Genomic DNA, 10,757 nt, shown 5'->3' on the forward strand with positions numbered 1-10,757 from the left:
TTTAAAAGGTTTTCTTTGGCCAAAAAAATTTTAAAAGGTTTTTTTGGACAAAAAGGTCCCTTTAAAAGTTTTTTCCTGACAAATTTTCCATTTATTTATTTATTTTATTTAGGATGAGGCAAAAATATTAATACTGGAGAAGATTTTATTTTGCCTCTTCATGCTTTATTTTTCTAGATTAAACGCTTCTTAGTTTTTTCTCTCCATTGTTGAACCCTAGCTTTTCATTCTTCATTAATTCAATCATCGAGGTATTTCAAATATTCTTTTCGTTCTTTATTTATTTTATTAATTATGAATTCAAGTTTATTTATCTCTTTTGTTTTGTTTATTTCAATTATGAGTGAGTAGTCGTTTTCTAGGATTAAGTGAGGGAAGCCATGTTTATACCATGATTATTTGTGCTTAATTATTTATAAATTTATGAATTAGGGTTTGAATAATTCCAATTGATTTGTGCTTTATTGTTTGATTCATGTAATTGGCCAATATCATGAGTTTATTATTTAGCTAATAAAAATTATAATTGAAAGATCATATTTTTAGGCTTAATTACATTGGCGAATTTGATTATTTTAGCGACCGAACTACATATGTTAATTCGTAAGTGTTAATTCCCGATCCTAGGATTAACAAGTGCTTTAATTATTCGACCTAGGTTTATTTATTAATGGATTGTTTGCATTTCTTGGTTTAGTATAAGCATGGTGGACCGAACGTATGCCATAGACTTTGGATTATCTGTGAACAACCTTATTTTCATCATTTTCATCTCTAGTTAATTAATCATCAAATTCACTCTCCGTTTATTGAAATAGTTTGTAATAATTGGGCAAAAACTAATAGAACATGTCTCCCTGTGAAATTCGACCCGTATTTCCTAAGTCTCTGCTGACAACAAACACCGTGCACTTACGGTATAACTGTTTATTCATCAGCGATAACCAAAGCCCAAAACCAGTTACCATGCGCGGTAACTGAATCCCAAAACCGGTTTTCGTGCATGGTAATTGGTTTTTAGCTCCGATTATCGCGCACAATAATCGGTTTTTGGCTCTAGTTGTCGGAAATAAAAAAATTTGCCACCTTTTTGTCGGCGAGGGAAAGTGGTGGGTCGTCATAGAGGGGGTGTAGTGGGTCGTTATAGAGGGTGATGTGGTGGATTGCCGGTGAGGGTGGTGGTGGATTGCCGGTGAGGGTGGTGGTGGTCGTCGCCGGTTGGAAGGGATGGTGGGTTGCCGGGGAGGATAAGGGGTGGTGTAGTAGTAAGGGTATGTGGTTGTCCATTTACACTAAATGATGGCAGTGGTGATCATTTTGGATGGCGGTGTTTAGCAATTCACAATTACTCCCTCCGTCCCAAATTACTCGCAACGTTTTTACTTTTTGCACTATTCACATCTCACTTTGAACATCTTTTTTAGCTATTATATAAATTAATATAATCATGTAAGATATTATTGGGTCTATTTTAATGTATAGTTTCTTAATACTACCTTCGTTACATATTATGTGCAACGATTAGACATTTTTCATCTCTATTTTATGTCAAATCGTTGCAAATAATATGTAACGGAGGTAGTATAAATTTTTTTTAACTTTTGTAGATACTCCCTCCGTTTTTAAATACTTGCTCCATTTCTAAATTTTGCACTATTCATTTGTCCTACTTTTACTAATGTTTGTTATTTATACATAAGTTTAAATATAGTCTTGTGGGTACTTGTTGGAATCATCTCAATGAATAGATTATTAATTTTCAATTGTTAGAATTTATACTTATTGATAACTAAAGATATTAGTGATCAAAGATTAGCATTGACATGCGTGTCTAAGAGAAATGGAGCAAGTTTTTAAAATGGAGGGAATATATAATAAAATATATCGACTGTTAAACATGTGCATTGTCAAATGTGTCCACTCAAAATGTTGCAAGTAAAATGGGATAGAATAACTAATAGGTTATGTCACAGCCTCACAGGACCCAAGACCTCTCTAGTCAAACTACGAGTATAATACAGTAGAATACGGAGTAATTAATTTATACAAAAACAAATGAATTAAAGTTGGTAGTTGGTACGATATAAACCAACCTCAGCATTCACAGTAAGACAGAGAAAACCATAAAATGGAAGAGGAGTTGTTATTGAAGCAGGAAGAAGAAAAAGGAAAAGAAGAGATAATAATAAAAATAAAAGTAGGATGGAAAGAAATATTACAAGAAATAAAAAGAGTGAGTAAAGTAGCAGGTCCAATGGTGGTTGTGATGATGTCACAGTACATGATTCAAGTCATAACGTTGATGATGGTCGGTCATCTCAGCCCGCTCTACCTCTCTAGCACTGCCCTTGCTGTTTCTCTTGCTGCTGTCACTGGCTTTAGCCTCTTGGTATGTCTCTTTGTCATTGCTTTTTCTTTAGCGGTTTTTAAATATTTTTTAAAAGTTAAATTAATTCATTGTATGTCATTTTCATAGGATCAAAATTAGAAATATGTAGTACGGAGTAGTACACTCCGGAGTATTAGAATCTATGAGATTATTGCAGATTTATATTGGTATAGCTAGTTAATTAGTGATGGTAAATGGGTGGTGCAAGTGCAGATATATCTTTCCTTTTCCCATACTCATAAAGTCACCTTAATCTTAATAATGCAATACCTGTTCTCATGGCATGTATGTATCCTACATTCACATCTGCCCGAGAGCCTATTATGTATACCCGGGTAATCCGGGTGTACCGTACACCCGGATCATTTGCTCATTCAACCAAAAAATGAGTAAAATTATTATTTGCTCATTTGTGAATTAAATGAATGAATAATCCGGGTATACGGTACACTCTGTGTATATAACGAATTCTACCTTCGTCCAAGTGTACTGCGTACAAATCTAAATCCACACCCGTTTCACCACCTAAATGGATCTACTTTGTTTTTTCACCCACGTGTCCCTTTCTATCATCCGTTTACTACTCACTTGCACCCACTTAAAACTAATTAACACAAGTTTAGATACCTATATTCATGCATCGGTGCATCCACTAGCCACTACCTATCAAATACTACCTCTTCCAGTTGGGGGTGGATCCGTGGGTATTTACGAAGAGGTATTCGTAAAATAATATCCACCTATCATCCCTTGTTATTTGCTAATATTAGTCATAATTTTTATTAGGAAATAGACAAAGAGGTATTTATTTAATAAATTAAGAGAAATTTGTGAAAAATGACCTTTTAAGAGAGCAAATTTGTGAATGTAGTACTTTATAAGTTGTGTGAGGTTGTGAAGAGTGACATTAGTTGGTTTTCCGGCTAGTCAACGCCTCATTCTAGCGTTGACTTTCAGGTACCTAGCGTATGACACTAAAAAAGACCTCCAATTACTATTTTCCCACATTTCCACTCATGTGCCTAGTATGGGATTGTTTGAAATGGAGGAAAATATGAGGAAAGAGTACAAAAGGGTCCCTTTTTAAGTGTCATGTTCTAGGAACATGATAGTGAATGCCAGAATCACGCGTTAACTAGCCGAAAACCAACCAAAATTCTTCTTCATAACCTCACACAACTTATAAGATCCTTTCTCACAACTTTTGTCTTAAAAGGTCCTTATTTACAAACTCGTCCTCTTAAAAGTTCCTTCCTCACAAATTTTCCATAAATTAATATAACACACATTTGAGTGCCTCTGGTGTACAATAGTTTCAAGTTTCATTTTGGGATGCCAATTCGCCCAATTAGTTAAGTTAAGACTTGGCAGATGAGTCGTACGGGTTGGGTCAAATTCTAGTTAATAGATATTCGGATTAGGGTTGGGTTGGGTCATTTTGGGTTTCAGGTCAAGTCGGTGCAACATTTGGGCTGGCTTTGGGTCAGGTCAAGTTCTGGTCGGGTCGTTTTGGGTCGAGTCAATTCGTGCCGGGTCAATTTTTGGGTCCGTATATTGGGTCAAGATCGAGTTAGGTCATTTTGGGTCGATACTTTGAGTCAAGATTTATTAGTATAATTATTTTTTTATACAAAATAATAATCGAGTCGGTCTTCTTTGGATCTAGATTCAGACTTGAGTCCACGATTCAAGTACTAAACCCGAAGATTTACCCATATCCGACCCGAATTCGATACGTTGTCATTCCTAATTGCGGTTATTTTCTATTTGGGTCAGCTCGAGTCAAGTATTTTACTTGAAATGTTTCAGGTCATTTTAGGTTTAAGATAATTTTAGTCCGAGTCATTTCGGATTTCAGGTCTATTTGGGTCAATTAAATCAAGTTAAATTCATATTGGGTCACTTCAAGTTTCGAGTCAATTTCGGGTCGGGTCACTTCGAGTCAGGTTACTTCGGGTCGGGTCAACTTCGGGTTTTGGGTCAAAGTCGGGTCAATTTCACTCCGGGTCCGTCGGGTTGATTTCGGGTCACTGTTTTCCGGTCGATTTCGGGTCATAGGTCCGGTGATCAGGGCAGGTCAGTAGCTAGGATTGTCAGGTCTATTTATGTTACACACTAAGGTAGTGTTTGGTACGACTAATGGAAATGGAGTGGAAAGGAAACAAATAAGTGGGAGGATATGAATCATTTAACTCATCTTTTTATTTGTTTGGTTTAATCATAGAAATGAATAATTTAAACCTATGTTCCTTTATTTTTGTTTGAGGAGAGTTAGGGTAATGCTACCTTAGGTTTTAGAAAGGTAACAAATGGGTGGAAATTAAAACATTACATACCCTTGAGTAATAGAAATTATTATCCAAATTAACCTTCCACGCATCCAAATACTTAGTAACGATAATGGTTTATTTGAATCTGTTTCCAATAATAAAACACTCTAACTAAACATGCTCGAAAGTAGATATCAACTACGGTAATAGTCAATTACTTCGTAAGTATATATATGTATGAAGTAAAAATTAACTTTTTTCAAAAAAAAAAAAAAAAAGTTAAAATTTAACTTATATTGAATTGGTCAATTATGTAAACAACAATAACATATAAAGTCTTAGTCCTAAACTAATTCGGGGTTGGCTAACATGAATCGTCATAAGGAACGTCTGAGAAAGATAATACAAAAAAAATTTTAAAATATAAATAAACGTTTGTAAAAAATTGATAAAAAAAAAGTAAAATTAGAAAAAAAAAATTAAATTTATATTGAGAAAAATATTAGATTTCTTTTATAAACAGTAATAATTTCAACCATAAAATACGATGAAGAATAATTTTATTTTGTTATTATTGTTGCTCTTTGTATTGGATGGAAGAAGATGTCGAATATCCAAAAGGGATTGGCTAAGAGCATCAACACTCGTGGTATAATTTTATACCACGATGTAAAAACTCATCAAAAACATGCAATTTTTTTACTACATTAGTGGTATAAAATTATACCATTTGATGGTATATACCATCCCATGATAAACAATTACTTTGATCCCCATGAAACATGAACCAACCAGGTCACGCCATGTGGCCTGGTTATCATGTATCTTTTTTTTTCAATTGCATTTTAAGAAGAAAAAAAATTATAAATTAAAAAATTATGAAAAAATTACCATTGTTTATAATTTTTCAAGACCTACACATAGACACCCATATTGATATAGTTTTATATATTTTTTCGAATTCACTTTTTACTACATAAATTGCTTATTTTATTTAATTAACTTTACAATATTTCTAAAGAAAATGAAATATAATTATAATTAAATTAAGTGTATTATTAATACAAATAAGAGAGAGAAAGTGTGGTGGTAAACTTTTTTTATACCATGGGTGGGATGATTTTTGGAAAAAAGTATATTGTATTGTGGTATCGATTATGTGGAGGAGTGAGAAAGTGGTAGAGAGAGAGGGATGGTATAAATTTCTTTACCATGAGTGATGATGGTCTAACGTAAGTCTAAACATATAGTCATATAGATTACATATTAACATATGAACATGCTCATATTTATGCATCCTTTATTATTACTACGTACTAATCGTCTAATCATACTAAATAATTGAATTATTTGAGTTAATTATATTTGTCAATGGACAACTTCAACCATAAAATTTGTAGTTAACTATCAGCATAGTTATTAAAAGTTGAAATTATTATTTTGAACGGAAAGAATAATATCATTAAATAAAAGCCATACGGCATCTAAAATAATAAGGATCTGAAACCACAGATTTAGAGAAAATATCATAACTTTTACAAAATCATAACTAATTTGCATATTTGGCAGAGCTCATATTCCATCGCTTCAAGCTTGACGTGAGCAGTGATTTTCGATGTCTTTGCATCTTTCCAAGTTGAGACCTCTGTAATTGCGTTGATGTTTTGATCGACCGGTTGATGACAAATCCAGACCCATAGGAATTCAAATCACCTTCTCAATTATTATAAGAACCCTAAAAATAAAATTCTCATCCATAGATGAGAATCAAAATACCAGAAAATTGGGAAAAAACTTAGAAAATTAGGACAGACTCTCACAGATGGAGAGAACAAAACAAAACAAATAAACCAAAACGTAAAACAAAACAAAAAAACTAAATTGAATTAAAGAAAAAGGGTCGGAAATAGTCTAATTTCTTACCTAAACGGCCAAGAAAATTAAAACCCTAGAAGAGTGAGGAAAGAGAAGAGAGAAGAGAGAAAAAGGGTATGATATAGAAAGTTGAAATTATGAAAGAACATAGATTATACAAAATCCACAAATGTAACATATGATTGTACTACGTATATTTTTCTAATTTTTTTTACATAAAAATTGTGAATAGTAAGTAATGTAAAAGTCCACTTGGTGTAATTATTTTAAAATGAAGTATTTGTGATTGTTATCGTTTAAGAACAGAGTACTCGGGATGTAAAATTCTAAATAACTACATATGTGATTGCATTAACATGTTAATGGATGACAATGCATTGCTTAATCAATTATTTGATGTCTTTGTAATCGATTTTTTAATGCAATTTCAACCAATATATGTACCAATGACACATCTTAAAATGTATTGCTTATTCGATCATATATAGTTAGGAATGGCGGGTGCATTGGAGACAATAAGTGGGCAATCGTATGGAGCGCAACAGTACAAGAAACTAGGAACTCAAACATACACTGCCATATTCTCTCTCACTTTATTCAGCATCCCACTTTGTGTGCTATGGATCTATATGGGGGATATTCTCGTTTTCATAGGCCAGGATCCTGCAATTTCGCGCGAAGCAGGCAAATTTATGACATATCTTGTGCCTACTCTTGTTTGTTATGCTGTTTATGAGCCCTTGGTTCGATACTTCCAATCCCAAAGTTTGGTCATGCCTATGTTTGTAAGTTCCTGTTGTACAGTATTCCTGCATATACCCCTTTGTTGGGCTTTGGTGTACAAGTCCGGGCTAAATAATCTAGGAGGCGCTATTGCAATGGGTATCTCAAATTGGTTAAATGCAACTTTGCTGGCATTGTACATGATGTTCTCTCCCTCGTGTGCAGCTACTCGTTCTCCAATCTCCGTGGAAATGTTCCATGGAATTGGTGAGTTTTTCCGATTTGCTATTCCTTCTGCTGCAATGGTTTGGTAACCTCCCTTTTATCTCTTACAATCTAGTGTACTTGAATGTAATTATTAATATTTTTTTTTATTTTATTTACTGACCTTTTGATGATGGTCTGATTGTTATGCTTATAGCTTAGAGTGGTGGTCATTTGAGCTACTGATCTTATTGTCAGGATTGCTTCCAAATCCAGAACTTGAGACTTCTGTTCTCTCTGTGTGGTATTTTTTTGTGTTCCCTAAATATCAATTTGGTACACTACTAATTTTTGTTTTGTGAAAGTAACACTTCTGTTGTTTTTTCTGTTATTAGTGTGACAACAGTTTCAGCATTGTTTGCCATACCTTATAGAATCGCAGCAGCAGCAAGGTTTGTTTAAACCAAAAAATTCTTGTTCATATACTATAGTATATAATTTATACAATATATAGAATGAGAGTTTTCAATGCATTTTTTGTAATAAGTTTTCTTTTTATTACAGCACGCGAATTGCTAATGAACTTGGAGCAGGAAACCCACAGACAGCTCGTATAGCAGCATGTGGAGTTGTTGCAATGGGGGTTGCAAATGGTTTGATTGTTAGCTCTGTCCTTTTTACTACTCGAAGATTTTTCGGATATTGTTTCAGCAATGAGAAGCAAGTTGTAGATTATGTCACCAATATTGCACCTTTAGTTTGTGTTAACATTATATCTGACAGTATGCAAGCAGTTCTTTCAGGTATCTATTTTCAGATTTCTTTGAAATACAACAATAAGATTGGCATAAGAATCAAGAATGTATTTCATTGCATTACTGATGTTATTTTCAAGAGTGCAATACTTGACTAATTGTTGCTATTTCAAAAATTCAGGTGTAGTAGAGGGTGTGGCTGGCAACATTTAGGGACGTACACAAATCTTGCAGCATACTACCTTGTTGGAATTCCGATTTCTGTAACATTAGGCTTCTGGATGCAAATGAGAGGCAGGGGCCTTTGGATTGGAGTCATGGTTGGTGCTATGACGCAGGCAGTCCTTTTGTCTGTTATAACAAGTCGTACGAAATGGGAAGAAGAGGTTCGTCTTGCTTATCAGCTTATACATCTTCTGCCTATTGCATTCTTGTGCTTCAATTTTTTTGACAGTGAAAATCTTACAGAAATTAATTATAGACATTTCGTATTCACCTTTAAGGTTTGTTTAGAGTTTAGACAAAAGTTGTTGGTTTTTTACAGGCAAGGAAAGCAAGAAAGAGAGTAGTGGAAGAAACTTCAAGAGTTGGCAATGGAGTATATGTTGATGAGCAAAGGAGATTAATCAATTAATTTTGAGAAACCTTTGGTGAGACAGAGAGAGTGGTCTATAAGACATGATAATGGATGATATAATGGATTCCTAAAACCACACAAGATATCATGCAATCTATATTCACTGTAGCCATGTTTTATTAATTATGTTTCTTTTAAACTGTCTTTAGAAAAGCAAATCACTTGCTGAGTATTGTAAGCCATATAAAGTGTCAGTAATCTGTGTAAGTCTTCCCCTAGATAAAGGGTTATACAGAGAGTGAAGGCAGAGTTGGAAGAGTAAGGTAGAACATTAACTAACGTGAAACAAAATGTTGAAATAAGGATATAAATTTCTGAAATCAGAAAATAGGAAGGCGGTTAATTCAGTTAGGGTTATACAGAGAGTGAAGGCAGAGTTGGAAGAGTAACGTAGAACATTAACTAACGTGAAACAAAATGTTGAAATAAGGATATAAATTTCTGAAATCAGAAAATAGGAAGGCGGTTAATTCATTTAGGGTTATACAGAGAGTGAAGGCAGAGTTGGAAGAGTAACGTAGAACATTAACTAACGTGAAACAAAATGTTGAAATAAGGATATAAATTTCTGAAATCAGAAAATAGGAAGGCGGTTAATTCAGTTTTACATCAAATGAAGTTTTTTAACTAGCCCTCTTAACTGAAATTCTTATGATCAATCAACCAATTTTTTTGTACAACCACCACTACTAAGGTTAATTTTCTAATGGTACAGAAAAGCTACTATACTCCCATCATATTTTTATAAGAGGGTATTTTGATGTATTCCCTTCATTGCTTGCTACTTGTGAGTATATTTGCACTTCATACAATGCTCATAGTTTATAATTTGAAGTAATATTTTTATAACAGTTTATAAATTTGGGGTAAAACAAAGGGTTTGGACATTTTGGTGTTTACGCAAACAAGTTGAGGGACATATCTACAACTTTGGCCAAAGTTAAAGGACCTAAACAATGCTCTATTCGTTAACATTTAATCTATATTTCAATATTCATATATTGTTACTATACATTTTTTAAAAATATCATTTCCTAAACAAACTTACAGATCAGGTGATGCTTTCCTCATTTACTAGGAGGGAGCCCACATTACTCAAGTAACAAATATTGCTACTCAAATGGCAATCTTGTAAATATTAGTCTTGAACTTCGTGTATGGCATTCCATAGCTGGCAGTCCTTCCTTCTTCATCTCTCTCTTCTTCTTCCTTCTTTCCTTGTCTGCAAGAGTATAACAATGGTGAAATTCGAGCAACACCACAACACAAATCGTCATCAACACTACTAACACCGCAACAAACTCCGACCCCAACACACCACTTCGGTGGCAAATATTTGGAAGTGAGTGGTACAGTTTTTTTTTAAGAAAAAATAAATTAATTTATTAATAGAAACCAATATATGACATCTACAAATAAAATATAAATTAAACCAATACATAAACATTGAATCAATCAATCAATAAGGGGATCACTAGTGGGGAAGGAAATAGTAAAATATTGCTAAAAATTTCTACAAAATCAAAAGAACGGAATAGATAATAAAATACAGTTGTAAAAGAAAAGTGAAGCAAATAATAATTAAGTACGGAGGAAGTACTACTTATAAGAGTACTTTTATGCTTGAGTATACAATAATCACGAGTTTGACCTGTTAGCTCTCTATCCAAAATATAGTGCAGAGTATATTTAAAAAAATCAATAAGTCTTATATAAGGTAGACTTACGGTAATTTAATTGAAAGACGGTCAATCTGAGGACAACTTTAACAATTTTTATGATAACTTTAATCTTTGTAAGAATAATTTTTAATTTGTAAAGAGTTTAATTTATTTTAATGTATATTTTTTAAAGAATACATATATACATGTTATAAAAGCTAATATGATTAATTTAATACATTA

General features: G+C 33.2%; 1 protein-coding gene across 1 annotated transcript; it reads left to right on the plus strand.

The window, feature by feature from the left end:
- The first annotated feature begins 1,949 nt into the window (after positions 1–1,949).
- On the plus strand, positions 1,950–8,930 carry LOC110692479 (protein DETOXIFICATION 14-like). Its single transcript, XM_021869526.1, has 7 exons — positions 1,950–2,389; positions 7,023–7,567; positions 7,679–7,765; positions 7,857–7,913; positions 8,026–8,268; positions 8,401–8,602; positions 8,761–8,930. Exons 1-7 carry the CDS (start codon positions 2,129–2,131, stop codon positions 8,848–8,850), a joined length of 1,485 nt encoding a protein of 494 aa, XP_021725218.1. The 5' UTR covers positions 1,950–2,128; the 3' UTR covers positions 8,851–8,930.
- Positions 8,931–10,757: the final 1,827 nt, after the last annotated feature.

The sequence above is a fragment of the Chenopodium quinoa genome, unplaced genomic scaffold (assembly GCF_001683475.1).
Source record: "Chenopodium quinoa cultivar QQ74 unplaced genomic scaffold, ASM168347v1, whole genome shotgun sequence".
Lineage (NCBI taxonomy): Eukaryota > Viridiplantae > Streptophyta > Magnoliopsida > Caryophyllales > Amaranthaceae > Chenopodium > Chenopodium quinoa.